Below are 18,686 nucleotides of genomic sequence, written 5' to 3'. Positions count from 1 at the left end.
AGTCCCACTCTTTGCAGCCACTTATGAGGCATCTATTTTGGAGTCAGGTGCCAGGATACTTGTGTGAAAAGCATCTGTTTTTTTTGCTGCTACACAAAAAGTACTGCTGATAAATTGATTGCGAACTAATATGCAATCTATTTCCTTGACCACTCTTCTAACTCGCCCCTTGATATACCTGCTACTCAGAACTAAATCAGATATTATTTGCGCATTTTATGTGGGCCCAATTTACGTATGCATTGAGAACAGTGAGTTTCGATCAGACATTTTACTCTGCATACCTATTTGCTTTTGTAAATCATATAAATGGTGTGGGCACATATATGTTCTCCGTGAGTAGTGAAAAAGCCACTGCTTTATCTACTTGGTTTACATTATCTATCTATCTATAAATCTATATATATATATATATATATATATATATATATATATATATATTTGTGAGGTGCTCGGTTAATCCTCAAGCGAAGACAAAGGAGCGGCACACCAGGAGACTGCACAATTACTTTATTGTGCACCAAAACCAAGCCAACGCGTTTCGGCGAGTAGCCTTTTACGAGTGAATTCAGTACACTCAGATTGCAAACATTGCAATTATATAAAGCAGTTACACAAACAAAGGAATTCTCCTGACAGTAACCTTGCATTACCGGACCCAATAACATGCCATTATTGAGGTATTAACCAATCAGGCAACCAGTATCACTGCCGCCCCCAAACGCATACATATACAGCGATTGGTGAAATGTTATCCTTTCTAACTACGTATCTGAAGGGTAGAAGAGATGACAGTCTATCATGAAATTGAATTATTTTCACTGAAAATGTTTAAGTCAATTGTGGCTACTAAATTAATCATGTTCTGTATACAGAAGCTGCCGTTCACCTAAACTTGGGAACTACCCAGAGTTCTCTTCTTCTTTTCTACATAATTTATGCGTCACTCTATGCCTGCAAAGGTATTCTTTTGACTTATACTGGGTGCTCCCTTGTGTCTGCACAAAGCTAAACCTCTCTGAAGAGCTGTAATGACAGTGAACCACGTGTCAGGGGTTGCTTTTATTAATTTCAGGTTGGCTTGGATGGTATTTTACCAATCCAAAGCTGTAATACTGCGCCTGGAGTGGTAAATATCTTTTGTCATTTAACAGCTCGGCCTGGATAGCACTGTGCTATTCCTATGCTTAAAGACTTTGCTGTGGAAATAGCAAAATACTTTGTCCCTTTCTATCTCGGCATGGATAGCACTGTGCTAATCCCTATGCTTAAAAACTTTGATAGAAAAGGAGACATTTGAGGTGAGCAAATCTAGAGTGTCGAAGGTGTTGAGGGTGCTCTATACAGAAGCTGCCTTCCACCTAAACTTAGGAACTACCCAGAGTTCTCTTATACTTTTTTGAATCATTTATGCATCACTCTATGCCTGTAAGGGTATTCTTTTGACTTATACTGGGTGCTCCCTTGTGTCTGGGCAAAGCTAAACCTCTCTGACGGGCTGTAATGACAGTGAAACACGTGTCAGCAGTTGCTTTTATTAATTTCAGGTTGGCTTGGATGGTGTTTTACCAATCCAAAGCTGTAATACTGTGTCTGGAGTGATAAATGGCTTTTGTCACTTAACAGCTCGGCATGGATAGCACTGTGCTAATCCTATGCTTAAAAACTTTGATAGAAAAGCAGACATTTGAGGTGAGCAAATCTAGAGTGTCGCTGGTGTTGAGGGTGCCCTATACAGAAGCTGCCTTCCACCTAAAATTGGGAACTACCCAGAGTTCTCTTCTTCTTTTTTGCATATATATATATATATATATATATATATATATATATATATATATATATATATATATATATATATATATATATATATATATATATAAAGCAACTTCTCTCGAAGAAAGAAGCAGAAGCCACAGCGGGGATACGAGGACAACACTTTTTATTTTCAAAAAGATGACGAATGCATTTCGGCCGGTCTGGCCTTCATCAGCGCCTGCGGTTATATATATATGTATGTATATAGTCTAAATCAAGTTATTAACTCCTTAACCGTGGTGCAAATTCCGCCGCAGAAGTTCTGAAGAGTGGGCGGGGCCGCATCGGCCAACGGACATGCACAGCACTAGCCAGGTAGTGCTTGCGACGGCTGTTAGCCAACGCACGCAGCGATCGGGTTAAACCAGTGGCTATATATATTAGCACTGTACTCCTCCTCTGATAAGAAAAGGCCAGGCCGGTGAAGAACCGGGTCAGAACCCAGCGGCGCCAGGGACACGCCTAAAATTTTCGGGGTCCCCCTGTCTCAATATACAAAGACACGGGATACTTCTGGGTGGCGTCAGGGACCAATTTTATTAGCTGCAGCTAGTAACAGAAATCCCAACAATACATCACAATGTATATTCCTAGGAGACTGTTCAGATTGTTAAAATAAAGTATCTCTTTTTATCCTAAAAATTCCCATTATAAATGTACACCCACTGCACCAAAATCTAACCAATGCAGGACATTATTAGACCAAATTCCACATGACGTAAACTCTTTTTGCAATGGCCCACCCATGAGTTAATTATTAGGAATGTCCCAAATTCAATTTCAGCTAGCTGGACAAACCCATAATTAAAAAGCACAACCCATGTAATGTAATAGATGCTGAACAAGATAATGCATGTAAGGAAACTAAAGGTTAACGAGGTCCTGAACATTAAGTGGCAATCTTAGACAAGGATCAAACCAAGAGAAATTGGCTTTGCGAAGCCAGTTTCAGGTGAAGAGGTCAGTTTCTCTGCAGTTCTTTCAGAGTCGAAAGAAACCAAGTCACTTTATTCGTAGGCTACATTTTCAGGCCTACGTGAAGGCAACACAAAATAAAATAGAATCAGGCTTGTGAATTACAGAACCTCAGACCCTCCTTTTGCCATTACGTAGGCAAATCCTAATTAATCGCTAGGCAAGCATTTTACTCTTTTCATTTAAGTAGGTATATGTAAACTATCAGCAGGAATACAAAAAGAACAAAGCATCGGGTCATAATCAACATTAAGAAAGTAATGACCATTATTATAAACAGGATTATCATTTTTTTTTCACAACCCTAGGCAAAAGCAAACCCTAAAATTTTCTAGTAACATTTTAGGGCTCCTATGTATTTCAGTAACTTATTATATATTCAGGTGAAACAGTGGCGATCCTTATCAATGCTCTGAGGTGAAAAGGGGATACTCTTCCACAGAGAATGGACTTTATTCTGCTTTTACTAAACAGAATACTACTCTAAAACAATGCCAGCAAAACAATAAGAATCAGTCTCCTAACACCCATTTTATGCAATCGCACGGTAACTGCTTGTGCAACCACAACTATGCCCAGAGTCCGTTCCAAGCCTCTCTGGCAGGCTTCTATTGTCCATCAAATCTGCTCCCATTGTTTTCACATTGGGCCTCTCAATTCAGGCATTCCATAAAAATAGTGCTTCTCAGTATCCGTTGGAGTGCCCTCCTGGCAAATACTCACACCTCACTTGAAAGTCTCAATGTCTCAATGCAGTGCACCAGTGTCTCTCCTCTGCGGCAGGCACTACAGATACCATACTCTCCGGTGGTCACAGGTGCAGACCCAACTACTATTCATCTGGAAAGAGCAAGGACTTTTACACTCAGCAACATGCTCAAGCTCCAACACTTATTATTCAGTGTCAGAGGACGCTACGCTGCTCTTTTAATTTCATTTTCCTTTCAACATGGGTACCACAAATATAGTGCCTCTTGCCAATCTTGGATCCTTCGGTGCACTGCCCTTCTGTTGGAGCAAAGGAAAGAAAGGAAGGGGGTGGCCAAAACTTAGGCCAATGGGTCAAGGGACCGCGCGCTGTCAGAGGTTACCAGCACTTGACAGATAGTGGGATGAAACCCCAAACCAGCCCCGCCATCAAAAACCAACTCCTTCTTCTTCTTCTAATGTTTAACGCCGTCTGGTGGAGCAAGCACAATGCTCTGAAGATGTAATTGATGACGCGCTGGTGATTGCTATCCAGCCTTGCTAGGTTCTGGGTGCTAGAACTGTAGGTCCAAGACATTTTTCCCCTCATCTGTAGCTGTCACTGATGAGAGTTAGGATTCGCCTTTTTTGTTGTTCTGCAGGTGTTACTCTGGAAGATCCTGCAGAACCGGATAATATAGGTAATGTGACACAGTTGTTAGTGTTTTCTTTTAAATTAGCGCAACAATAAATTCATTATTTAACAGGGTAACGGCAAGCCAGTGGCCTGCAATCTTCAAGGAAGTGGTCAGGCGCCATGGGACTACTCTGGTCTAAAATGCACTGTCATTCTCATAGAATACAAAGGTAAAACAATACTTCTGGGCCAGGGGTCTAAACTTTCTCTGTAGTGTGAGCTAATTCTGCTCAAGGAAAATCCTGCCAAGCTACTATCATATTTATCACTTTAAACATGAATGCTTATAATCAAAATATAATTCAAATCATCACGGGCTGTGTGCCTCAAAGGGTACTACCATAGCAGTAAATCTCCCCATCTCAAATTGAAATATCCTTCAGCTAACAGCAGTAAATGTGTTTTAGAATTGTAACATTTTTGTCTCCATTAGCATATTTGTTTTTACAAAAACACACATATTTTGTCTATTAAAAAACACTTTTCCAATAATCAAACTCAATTTTCCAAAAGGAAATTATTCTTTCAAAATCAAATCAGTTTTCATCAGCTTTCTGTTTTCATTAAGTATCGCCAAGTAAAAGTGCTAAGGTTGAACAAATTCTGCTTCAAATACCCAGGGATTACAATCATGGACCATGTTTGCTTATCACATCACTTATTAATGCATTGGTTATGCTAATAATGCCCACCCTTAAACCGGGGCTTCTACTGTGCTACAGCTGGATGCCAAACATATATCAGTTATGGACATCATTGAAAATCAGTTGCCACTTTGTCAGAAATGGCTAAAAACAAACTAGTCATGCTTGTAATATACCAGCAATGGCAGCAAGTATGTTATTACTAGACTTGTATGCCCAAAATAGTCAAAGATGTGATATTATGGCAATAGCACCATTATACCATGAACAAGCACAGTTGCTTCAAAAAGTGTGAGTTTGAGTGTTATCAAAAAGGTCCTACCATTTGCTTTACTGTCTGTAAACGAACAGTGCTGCCTGTATTGTTAATTTCACAGAGCTTTTATCTATAAAACAACATGTTTCTCCAAAACATCCTCGCTAAGGGACACATGGGCATCCTCCCACGCTCTAACCCCCCCCCCCCATGATCCCAACCTTGCCACATCAATTTCTAATATAGACGGTCAGTTTATCTACATGGACTAGCTAATAAAGTACTAGAAATGCACTTGTAGGCCTATAATAATGGTGTTATCACCTAATATTTGTAAAACAAACCTACCCATATCTAATTCCATTTAAAGGTCAAGATAAAACATGAGAAAAGAAGAGAGCATCATACATATTACCTAGCCTTAATTTGAAGGGGAGCTGCCTACACCCTCTGGTTTGACAGGAGGAAATCTGAAACAAATGTCACTTCTGTCAAAATTATCAATCACTGTGTGTAGAAATTGAGCAGAAACAAAGTTATACTCGTTTGATAATATAGAAGCCAACTATTTGTTTTATACCTAAATGTATGTATGTACTGAAACCTAAGGTAGTTTGAAACTGCTCTAAATGCACAAGTTGTAGTTTTAAATAAATGAATTTCGCCCAATTTTGACTTTGCTATTTGGGACACGTAAAAAGGAATATCCTATACATCGTACACATATTTAAACATCAGAATGTTCTCCTCAAAACTGCAGAGATTGGACATGATACATAACCCATGTAAATCCCTAGAAGAATGAATTTTTTAAGCCTGTGCCAAGTGAAATCCCATATGCAAATGTCCTCATCACATGGCACAACGCAACTGAAACTAAATTTTAATGCTAGGAGATCATAGTATAAGCATTAAGCTACATAAATACTAAAAAACGATTTTTAAAAGTACTTAATTTTTTTAATAATTCTTCATGATTAATAATTTGTCCTTAAATAAAACCAATCGTTTTTTATTATTCCATATATAAGAGCAAGTTATGTCCCTTGCTTATCATATTTAAATGTGCTGTTTCATAAACCTATTCAAAAAAGGGGGTGGTGATGAACAGAGTGTCTGAATTAAGCAGACCACTCTTACCCAGTCCAAAGATCAGGGCTTGATCCATCACCGTTATTTATCTCACTGCCCCATCCCAGCTCAGAACCTGGCTATATGCAAATTAGTCTGTCCCTGGCCCAGTGCATCATGGGAACAGGGCAGACCAAACTACCAAGCCAATTCTTCACCAGAAAGGAGACAAGCTACCGGGGACCGGTTTCTGGCATTTCAGCCTCTTCGGCCCGGCTTGCTTGAATCCTGATGGAGCAGTGAGAAAGGGACTCATGTCTGAGTATACCCTGCCACACCTGTAGTGGCCAAAATCGATTAAAAAAAGGGGGTGGTGATGAACAGAGTGTCTGAATTAAGCAGACCACTCTTACCCAGTCCAAAGATCAGGGCTTGATCCATCACCGTTATTTATCTCACTGCCCCATCCCAGCTCAGAACCTGGCTATATGCAAATTAGTCTGTCCCTGGCCCAGTGCATCATGGGAACAGGGCAGACCAAACTACCAAGCCAATTCTTCACCAGAAAGGAGACAAGCTACCGGGGACCGGTTTCTGGCATTTCAGCCTCTTCGGCCCGGCTTGCTTGAATCCTGATGGAGCAGTGAGAAAGGGACTCATGTCTGAGTATACCCTGCCACACCTGTAGTGGCCAAAATCGATTCAAAAAAGGGGGTGGTGATGAACAGAGTGTCTGAATTAAGCAGACCACTCTTACCCAGTCCAAAGATCAGGGCTTGATCCATCACCGTTATTTATCTCACTGCCCCATCCCAGCTCAGAACCTGGCTATATGCAAATTAGTCTGTCCCTGGCCCAGTGCATCATGGGAACAGGGCAGACCAAACTACCAAGCCAATTCTTCACCAGAAAGGAGACAAGCTACCGGGGACCGGTTTCTGGCATTTCAGCCTCTTCGGCCCGGCTTGCTTGAATCCTGATGGAGCAGTGAGAAAGGGACTCATGTCTGAGTATACCCTGCCACACCTGTAGTGGCCAAAATCGATTCAAAAAAGGGGGTGGTGATGAACAGAGTGTCTGAATTAAGCAGACCACTCTTACCCAGTCCAAAGATCAGGGCTTGATCCATCACCGTTATTTATCTCACTGCCCCATCCCAGCTCAGAACCTGGCTATATGCAAATTAGTCTGTCCCTGGCCCAGTGCATCATGGGAACAGGGCAGACCAAACTTGTTGTAAATAGTTTCATAAACCTAAGCACAGTAGCCAAACTTAAAACATGACAAAGTTTTGCGCCACTTTTCTTTTATAAGGACAACCATTATTTGGCAACAGAACCAAGAATTTGCTTATAAATACTTGTAAGAAGGGAAATCTCCACCTCAAGCGTTTTCCTCATATCTAATGAACCTGATTTGTGTAACCTCTTTCCTTATTCAAAAACAACAGCATTCTATAATGCAAAGTTTCAACCGTGAAGTCCTGACTGAGGGATAATTCCTGTTTATTTGCGTCCTACACAACAACAGCAATTTACTTAGCACGTGGCAGTCTAATTTAAAACTAGGACATTTCTAATTTGTTTTTGAAATACGTGTGCAGTGCAGCGAAATCCAAATTATTCAGACGATGTGTTTGCCTATCAACATCTAATACATTGAATCTAAAGGAAATTCCATCCTAATTCTTTGTTTATCACAAACACACAATTTTGTTTTTGAGGCCTTTCATTCCTATTTAAGGAATACAGAAAAGGAAATGGAACTTGGTTTCATTTATGGGACAAGGCCATTCACTATTTAGGAAGCAGAACAGCATTTTAGCTAATGCAAAGTCATGAGAAAATGTTACGGTCACCTTTAGCAAAAACTGCAAACTTATAATTTCTCCTTAGAGTCCAATCAGAGAATATTTTAATCAGGGGAGGGGCAGAAACATGACTAATTGCAGGTGACACTTTTAATTCTGCACATTTCTTTTGCTTTTCTTCAATTCCACTATAGCCAATAGACATACACTGCTGAGGTGTTGTCTGTCTTATTTTCAGCATGAAGTATCATGTCTGTGAAATTTAGTAAGCAAGTGTTGCGTAGCGATGGACATGTTATCACCATCCCTTCACAACACAGAGGGGCTTGTAATAGTACCAATCAAAAAAAAAACATAAAGTCAAAACATACATAACAGACAAACACACATGCCAAGCAATTAGGTATACTTGCTGTATACCAAGCACAAAAAAACATAGACAAATTACAATAGCAGATGTAAATGAACGATGACGCACCACACTATGTCATGCACTTCATGCACAGTGAACCCACAGTCCAAAAACCCCATATTCTGGCCTGCTTAATTTGTCAGGCTTAAAATCAATCCTTTACCTTCCTCATCCCATATTGGCAGCAAATCACCCTAGTGGTGACCGGCTGTCAATACAACTCACTGTGTCGCTTCTGACACACAGAACCAACAGGAACAACCCATAATAACCTGTGGGCAAAAAGCAAAAACACACAACATACAAAAGAAAAGGGACACTGCACATAACACATGAAAATATCAACTGTAACTTTGAATCAGGAGACAAGACATATTACACATTAACTGAACACAGAATAATAAATGAATACCTAACTGTAACCATTTTGTCAATTTACAATGACTAAAACATATAAGCATGGTTAAGCCACCTTAATTTTAACTGCCTAAAAGTAAAACTGTTCACAGACACTTTCTGTATCCATTGTGCCACAATTTTTCTGTGAAGAATAAATCTGGATTTGCTAATTCGTTTTTACCTAGGCACGTAGCCCCCAAAATTCTGAGAAAGGCTTTTATTTTATTTTCTGTTTAAAACTAATGCAGCATTGAATTTTCTATTTGCTTAATTTCTTTCTGTTTGGCTTCCTTGCGCCAAAGGCGAAAAGGAGTCAAACATAGCCGGCCGGGATTTCTTCTTAAATAGCGCTATAACCAAAACTAAACCAAGATCCAAAATTACCAAGACCAGGCATCTTAAGCTCACTAGTCTGGTTTCAAACTTCAAGAGGCTATAAAAAAAAATGAACACTCGTAAATATACGAACCCCTCGGCTTCGAATATTGCAATATTCGAATCAAAACCAAGAAACAAACAAAGTCGTGGGAGCGACCCACGTATACTTAACCAAAATGTCTGTCACGCCACCAGAAGACCGTCTAACGTCTTGCTTTACGAAGTATCCAAAGAGGGTCCAAGACAGGGCGACAGTCAGGGCAGCAGTCCTTCGCAGCCGTTGGAAAGGGGGAGCCTCGCAGAAAAACCTTCAGTCCACGTTGACATACAGGGGTCAATGAAGTGGCGACCGTCCTCCAGAATTTCCTCACGGGGCTCCTCACAATCCTCGGGCTTGGACTGGTACCGCTGAAGTCGCTCCAGGTTGGGCGCCATTTGAAGAACCGGGTCAGAACCCAGCGGCGCCAGGGACACGCCTAAAATCTTCGGGTCCCCCTGTCTCAATATACAAAGACACGGGATACTTCTGGGTGGCGTCAGAGACCAATTTTATTAGCTGCAGCTAGTAACAGAAATCCCAACAATACATCACAATGTATATTCCTAGGAGACTGTTCAAATTGTTAAAATAAAGTATCTCTTTTTATCCTAAAAATTCCCATTATAAATGTACACCCACTGCACCAAAATCTAACCAATGCAGGACATTATTAGACCAAATTCCACATGACGTAAACTCTTTTTGCAATGGCCCAACCCAGGAGTTAATTATTAGGAATGTCCCAAATTCAATTTCAGCTAGCTGGACAAACCCATAATTAAAAAGCACAACCCATGTAATGTAATAGATGCTGAACAAGATAATGCATGTAAGGAAACTTAAGGTTAACGAGGTCCTGAACATTAAGTGGCAATCTTAGACAAGGATCAAACCAAGAGAAATTGGCTTTGCGAAGCCAGTTTCAGGTGAAGAGGTCAGTTTCTCTGCAGTTCTTTCAGAGTCGAAAGAAACCAAGTCACTTTATTCGTAGGCTGCATTTTCAGGCCTACGTGAAGGCAACACAAAATAAAATAGAATCAGGCTCGTGAATTACAGAACCTCACCGGCACTCCAGTGACTGAGTAATGAGATGTGTATTAACAATTCCTGATTTCAACACCTTTCGGCTGTGACATACAGTCTTCTTCTTGTTCTAACTGAGACCCTCTTAAGGAGAGACCTAACACCTTTCACATGTGTTATACTGTGCAGGGTAACACCATGTCTACTGGGGCGTGTCACCCTTTCCTCAGGCAGTCAAGAAGGAAACTAACCAGATCATTGCAATGTCCAGTCCCTCACTTTTTGCCACATCAACTAACTCTTAGCTTTGCTTTTGCTATGAATGCTTCTTATGAGCTAGCGAAAGAGTTACAACAATTACACCTTGAGACTTTGGTGTTAAAAAGACCTTTGTTTCTGCTTCTACAGACATTCCAATAGAAATGGAGCAGTCGAAAATTGCGGTGGAACATTAATGGCCACAATATGGATAGAATCATAAATCCTTTCAACAGAGTGAGACTAATTAGCAAGATAAAAGGATGCACAAGTTTTTGAGTTATTGCTAAATATATTTATTAAATGACCATTTGTAGTCTCAATGACAGATTGAGAAGTACTGTGTTCAAGTCCGGAAGCGAAGTGTCAAAGCCTGCTACGACCACCCGTGAGATCCAATTATTGGCAAGAACTTGTGCAATAGAGACACCACGGTCCTTTGCTACCAACTTAAGAGAAGCAGACATGGCTTTTTGAACAGGTGAAGAAACTGAATTGTTCAGAAAAGAGTGAACATTTTTCCCAAGAAACCCCATATCTTCTGCTTAAGATTGAAGGAATCGGTCTCTTTTTCCATAATGCTCTATCACATGCCTGAGGAGGAATGGAAACTACACCAAAGGGGAAAGAACTTTCCTTTTAGTCAAGGGCACAAAGACAGAGGTGACTTAGTAAATAGAGTAATTCAGTCTAACAGTTGTCCTATGTGGATCTTCCCATGTAGTGCGCAGATCAAATGACAAAAATCAGTACACGCCAGCATCTAACCATACATATGGCCTGTTGTCTCACAGGTCAGAATAGAGAACTACGGTGCGCATCTATAAGGCAGACTCTGTCTTACACATCTTTGGTATAGTGCATGCATTGGCACAAACACGAGATCGCAGCAGAGTGATTGGCACATCCCCCCGTTCCTCATGCATGACACAAACTCCACAGGTAGGCCACAATATAAACCCATCGTCTACCAGTCATGCGTAGCAAATGCTTAATAAATCAAGGTAGCTTTTTGGTCCACATCTCGAGAGCCCATTGGGTCTTCATAGGGAGTGTGATGTCTGCAATATTTTTTACATAAAATTCATACTGCACTTCAGGTGTTTCCGTAAATAGTACATGTACTATTAACCAATCTGATGGTGCTCAGTTTACCGACCTGGCCTGGCAGTTCAGGATGGACTGTTCCCATGGGAAGAAGAGCAAGGCTGATTTGAATATGGCTGGGTCTAATCTGGAATTGTGTGGCCTGCAACAAATGCAAAAAGTACAATTGATGGACAGAATGCAGAACAATGTCATACATTCACCCCAGTACAGAGATCTGGGCCTAAATCCATCATTTTTTTTGCTCACCATGCCATTCCAGTTTGGACCCAGCCATATGCAAATCAGTCTTGACCCTGCGCCCATGGCACCCTTGCATATGGCTGGGTCCAAACTGGGGTGGCGTGGTGGGCAAAAGAACGATGGATTCAACCCAGATCTTTTGACTGGGAGAGAATGTTTGCATTGTCAACATTCCGTCCATCATTTGTTTGCTGTGGCCTGCAACAAAACCATGGATTTTACCCAGATCTGTGACTGGGGGTGAATGTTTGAGTTGTTCAGCATTCCCTCCATCATCTGTTCTTTTTACAGTTTATCGACCTCGGAGGGACGAAAGGCTGAATTAGCCGTGCTGGGTTTCAAACCCTGATTACTACCGGTTTCATTGATGAGTGTTCAACTCACTGAGCCATCCTCTAATGTCGCCATACAAAATAATAAATCTCTCTGGACGGTTTTGATGCAGCGTGCCTCTAACATTCAGGCTGTCATAGAATTGAAAAGATGGCGTCCAGATACAGCTCACCCTCGCGTGCATACGCTATCTGGTCAGTGTACGCAAAGTGGAAATTGGTTATCCTATTAGTAACTTTGACATTCTCCGTGAATTAAATCATCATAACCCAATTAACGGGGAATTAAAGCAGGAAACATCTCCAGCTGCAACAGAGGCATTCAGTCTGTTTTGCAGACGCTCGTAGGGCTGAGACTCCCGAGGGACGGCGCGTGATGGGCACGTGACGCAGCATTTATTACGCTGTCACTCTGACATTATGGAGTAAGGGGGACTGGCTAATCCATCAGCTAATGGGCTGTGAGGCAGGTTTAACAGTGCACGTCCATTGTCTGCATGCCCCGGGAAGGCGGGGAGTGTCACAGGCGCCTAGAGGGCATGTTTTCCGTGGGCTTCGTGACCCTAGATTGGAACGATGAGATGTTTAACGGGAGGGGTTTCGAAAAGTAGCGTTAACCATGTTGGATATAGAGTAAAATGCAGTTACATTAATGTTCTAGTGTAAACTGCCGAAATGCCCATCTCCTAACACAAACCTAGGTTCGAAAATTCCTGGCATTGGGAGAATTATTGTGTACACGACTGCGCATAATAGGTCTAATGTTTTGGGGAAAACATCAACTGAGTTCATGATAAGTGCACTCCTGAGCTTACATGTCTTAACATATCCATCTGGGTCTGGTCTCAGTGTGTGAAACATCCCTTCCAGGCATTTGTTTGACATCATGTTCACAGGTTTGAACTCCAGGGGGCCCACTCAGCCTTTCATCCTTTCGAGGTTGATAAAATGAGATCCACTGAGTTGGGTAGAAATATACATCTGTTATTCAGGGAGAAGATGCCCCAAAGTGGTGGCTGTATGTTTTTCAAACACATGTGCTATGTTATTTATGTTGAGGAATAGACTGGCATATTTGATCGAATGACCGAACCTTAAGCACCATGCACCCGAGGCAAGTGTGAACATGTGGGATCAGAGTATGCAGGCCACGATTCGCAATGCAATCAGATTTTTCACTTTTGATAGGATTTATTTAACTTGATTCAGACACGCTCCTGGTCAAGTTATTATTTTCGTAAATTTCCTAGCACCCGCCTTTATCACTTAACGCTAGGACTGTGAAACCGTTCACATTGTGCAAATTCCGAGGGAATGCAGGTGCAAGTGGATCTAGAGAGATATTTTCAAGCAGCTGGAAGTCAGCCTTCTCTAATGGCAAGAGTATTCACAGGTGTGTAGTGTGTTACCGTGCGGTTGAGTCAAGGTTGATATAAAGAGACACAGCACATGTGGGTCGCTGGGCTGGGTGGTGCAAGGTGGTAGTTAGAACATGTGGCACAAGCCAATCTTGCTAGTAGAGTCGGTGGCACCAGGCCATGACCTGGCATCAAGACCAGGCTGGGGGACTTAAAAAAGACGCTGTTGATCTTGTGGCGGGCAGGAGATGGGGTGGATGTGGGCAGCTCCAGCAGAGTGTGCTTACAAAATTGACTTTCTTTGGGAGGGTGAATGCACACTGGGGAAGACTCAGAAGGAGGCCAGTACAGCAGTCAAGTTTATTTAGGTCCAGGGAGGTGATCTGTTTTTTGGGCGAATTAAAGAAGCCGTGCTGCCAGATTCTACCTATATTGGACATGGATGAAGGTATGATGGTGAGTACCTTGCCTCAGATGCTAGTGAAAACCTAGATTCCAGTCTGAGGATGATGAGGTGCGGACTTCATGGGGGAAAAGAGATGGAGGACATAGTAGTGAGGGTGTAGAGGATGAGGTAAAGAAGATGTTTCAGGGTTTGGCAGAGATCAATCTGAGGGAGCTAAGGGCTATCCCATGCCAAGGGGGGGTCTTGAAGGTGGGAAGGAAAAGCCAGTCTAAGAATGGCTGGTGAATAAGGGCTAGAAGAAATTCAATGTTTATAGTATCACTGAGAGATGTTATTATATACAGAGAGAGGTAACGAGAGGCCAGAGGTTTGGTTGATGGTCAAGTGCGAAGAGATAGTGAAGAAGTGGCAGGATAGATACGTGGAGACCCACACAACGGAGCAATACTGGTGAAATCCATCAAGGAGAGAGTGGCCATGATTGCAGGTGGCGGATTGTGTGCAAGGTGATGCACTGGTCTAATAGAATTAAGAGAGACAACGTGTTTTTTTGATGCACATATTTTATTTGCTTTGTTCACTATTATGCAAGCAGTACAACTTGTGCAAACTTGTGTGTACTAGTGAAAACGTAATACATATGCTAACTTGTAGGAATGAAAGGGGTTAAAAACAAAATGAGGTGGCATCTATCGACCCAGAGCATTTATCAGATGATCAAAACAACAGACCGGTTTGTGTTACATTATATGTGAAGAGCTGCCATTTGGTATTTAATTATGGCCCCTTTTAATATACTGATATCTGATCTCTTATCTTTTTTAAAATAACGTTTTATTGATTTTATATATTTTCAAGAAATTAACAGAGGCGCCAAACGTTATGACATAAACATAAGGTCACTTACTTTTTAACGTCTCTGGTTTCCAATCTGAACCCAAAACCTACCTATTTACTTGTCGGCCTATTTCCTTGATAGATCATTATAAGACTTTATCAATTCCCCTGGATGACACTGCGAGCCTTGTATACACATTCTTCTGAGAACTCTGAAATGATTTTTGGAATCATATATCTGTTCTTGTTATGTAAGACTGTCATTGAGTGCCCCTGTTGTGAATGGCAGATTCTAAATCACGTTATTCACCGCTATGACGATGCAACAGTGAGCAATACATGTTATTTCCCACTATTGCTACATCATAAAGGAATTGTGTGCTACTCTGACAAGGCTGTCTGAGAGCCTGCCTGTGCAGTGCTGGGAGCAGAGACCTCAGCTTCCTTAGAGGGTGGCCAGGGGGAGGGAATGCACAAAGGTGGCAGGTGGCAGTTGACCAGGTGCCTTTTTTTGGTCTCGCCTAGCGACACAGCGCTGTCGCTAGCAAGATCTATTGTTGTCAACTTGGCTTTGGAAGGGGGACAGGACATGTTCACGCCTACAAAGGACAGCAGTTGTGCACGCGTACGGCGGCGTTACCACAACTCGCAGGACAGGAGATGTGCACACGGCAGTTTGCGCCACGTTAACACGCCTCCTGCTTCCTTGCTGAACAAGTCAGAGGACTGCAGATGTGCACGCGCCAACTTGCGATGCGTTACCCCGCCTTGTGCTTTCTCGCAGGACAGGAGATGTGCACGTGGCAGCTAGCGCCACGTTAACACGCCTCCTGCCTCTTGCTGAACAAGTCAGAGGATTGCAGATGTGCACGCGCCAACTTGCGACGTGTTACCACTCCTCGTGCTTTCTCACAGCGTCTGTTTGAGCTTGTGTCCAGACAATGTGCACGCTCACACGTGGCATCTCTTTCAGCTTGCACACTAACACACAGCATCTCTTTCAGCTTGCGCTGCTGCGGGGGCCCAGTGTCGGTGCCGTGACTCTCCTGTTCTGTGCAACACGGGACGGAAAATGCAGGTTAGTAAAGCGCCTTGGCGCGTTACAACATGGGCCTTAGAAATTTCCTGTCTCGCCGAGCTCCTGGGAGGGGTTCACGATGCAAACAGCAGGAGGACTTTAGATGTGCACACGCCAACTTGCGACGCGTTACCACGCCTCCTGCTTTCTCACATCGTCTGTTTGAGCTTGTTCCCTTACTGTCTCGGAGATTTCATTCTCTTCCGGTTCTGGATCCTGGGATGTGTGCCGCAGTCGGAGGCCTATGCAGACACAAGGCTTTGCTTTCTGATAATATGTAATCATGTGTATTCTGCCCAGACCCGAGAAAGGCGCAGAATCCGGATTAAACAATGTAGCGCCGTGAAAACTCGAAACTCGCGTAAATGTGAGACCTATTGCATTGTTATTGCCTGTTTAAATTTGGGATAGGAAGGAGAGGCTATGTTATGTCTGGCTTCCCCATTAATCCAGTGTCCCTGCTGAGAAGTTGAAAGAAGGGACAGATGTAGTGGGCAGGCTATACATCAAATTATAGATGGGTAATAAGTGAATAACAGGGGCAGCTCCTCCGCAATGGCGGAGGAGCGTCGCCCCACTGGCTCAGAGCCAGTAGCTAAAAAATAAAACAATATATTATTTTATTTTCAAGCAGCTGGTTCAGCCAGTATGTGCAGGGATGTGCGGGGCTGGGGAATGGGAGATGGTAGGAGGAGCGCTATATGCACTCTTTAAGTACACATATGTGTTTGGCCTTTCATCACAGGCCGACCAAAACACACATGCGCACTTAGGTATCTCCATCCCGGCTGCATTGAGAAGCAGGGCTGAAGAAACCCCAAACACTTACTGACGTGAAGAAGCGTCTTTTCAGCCTGCTCAGGCTAATCCCCGTCTGAGCAGCTCGGGGATTAGACAGGGAGTCTGATGCAGCCCCAGTGCCTGGTGAAACAAGAAAGAGGAAACACCAGGTGCGACGCGGGACGCGACCAGCAACTTAAGTTTTTTCTTTTTTATTATTTTGCCCCCGCCTCACTACCTTTTATACGTGGTGGCCGCCACTGGTCAATAACTGGGATATTTTTCTCAAGGGTGTTACCCTTCTATAATGCTATAAATTACTTATGATTATTCGGCGATTTCCTTCCTTTGTTACTCATGCTTATCAAAGATCACAAAATTCATTAACTAGTTTTCCATATGCATTTAAAAGTTTATTTAATGTATGAATGTATCTGTGAATGAAAAGCACTATAAAGAACTTTCTCTATTTACTGTGTGATCTGAAAAACACAGCTAAATGCCCACTCTCCTGTGTTTGGATTTGCTGTACACTGTTGTCATAGCTCTCACATTTCCCAGTTTGGTGTATGAGTAACTCAATAAGTTCAGGATTTTCTTTTAATTCCTAATCAAACAGGACTACAAAAAAAACATGGACTGGATGGGCTACCTGTACATGGAACTGGGTAACTTGAGCGTTCTGTGTTGTTAAATGTGAAGTGCTGTGCTGCCCTTACAGCTAGATGAACGCTATTCGTGTATATAAATGTAAAACATGATGTCAAATAGTAAACTACATTTCGCATCTAAGTATATGTAATACATGAAATACAGACTATATCTTGCTCTGAGAGCCCTTTCTGTCAATCTGCAAGCAAGAGTGTGGACATGATTTTGAAAATGTGCTTTGTTCATGCATAATAAATTCAGCATAATTAACGATCTATGACTCATCACTGTGTACATCAGGACTATGGCAGTAGAATTCCATCGGCAATTTTAAAAACCTTTTTAAACTCTCTTTTTGCCACACACACCTACATTACAAGGTTTCCCGACGGAGCTAATGTTAAACCCTGTTTTCCTTCGTGACAATCCACATTGCAATGGTATCATTTACACCATATTTATAAAGAATATACCATGTCTTAAGTGTGATGTAAATCAAAGTGAGTGCAGGGTTCCTGTTATTAAGTGGTGCAACTGGAATCTTGTAAACACTTCTTCCCACAGACCTTTTTTAGCTCAGGATAACAAATGAACCTCTCATTTTGCAGTTTTGGTGCCTGGCTCATCCTTAAGTGATGCAGAAGTTGATTTGTACAAACAAGAAGCTAGATCACTACACCGATGCCACACAAGTTAGGAGGCATCTGGCTAGTTAAAGGAAAGTTTGAGGTAGCAACACTGCCTTCTTTTTAGGTACGATTAGGTATAGAAATCATGAATAAAAAATGGAGCTCAGATATTCTAAAATCATGAAGTCTGGCCTCCGGAAACTTTGAAAATTCAAAGGCAAACATTCTGTTTGTACCTGTCAGGAGTTTTGTTCAATAAATATGACAAATCATGGCACCCTAGTGAGGAGCACAAGTAAACAATATATTTACCAGATGAGCTTCAAAAAGTGCTTTCCTATAAATTTACTTCACCTCAGAATGAAGTACTTAAAGTTGCCAGCAAACAGAATCATTTCAATGTTAGATATCTAAAAAGTAGGCAGTTCCATGTCAATCAGAGTAAAAACTGAGTTCAGTTTATATATAGACACTCATCAACATTTAATATATATTTTTTTCTTTTTCAGTGAATAAAAGTACTGATTATGCAAATTTATACCAAGGTTTGTGGGACTGCTCAGGGGACTATCCTGATGAGTTGTCATTTAAGCATGGGGATGCCATCTATATTCTTAACAAGGTATGTCAGTAATACCTGATTGGTGTGTAAAGATATGATGTATGTTCTCATGTTACATAATTAATGTTAAGATGACGCCTCTATGTGAAACTGTCTTTTTTACAGAACAAGAAGCAATTGCTGTGGAATTTAAATATCAATTGTCCATCTCATTTGTACATATTTGTTCATTGCTTCT

At 41.8% G+C, this 18,686-nt stretch overlaps 1 protein-coding gene across 1 annotated transcript in view; it reads left to right on the top strand.

The window, feature by feature from the left end:
• Window positions 1–18,686, top strand: part of SKAP2 (src kinase associated phosphoprotein 2) — a 501,186-nt gene that overhangs the window by 419,657 nt on the left and 62,843 nt on the right. Inside the window, exon 11 of the mRNA XM_078663472.1 lies at window positions 18,396–18,508. Coding sequence (XP_078519598.1) covers window positions 18,396–18,508 — 113 coding nt within the window. The remainder of the gene's footprint in view (window positions 1–18,395; window positions 18,509–18,686) is intronic.

This window comes from Lissotriton helveticus, chromosome 10 (genome assembly GCF_964261635.1).
Source record: "Lissotriton helveticus chromosome 10, aLisHel1.1, whole genome shotgun sequence".
Classification (NCBI taxonomy): Eukaryota; Metazoa; Chordata; class Amphibia; order Caudata; family Salamandridae; genus Lissotriton; species Lissotriton helveticus.
Note: the sequence above shows the minus strand (reverse complement) of the source record. Positions and strands in the feature narration are given on the sequence as shown.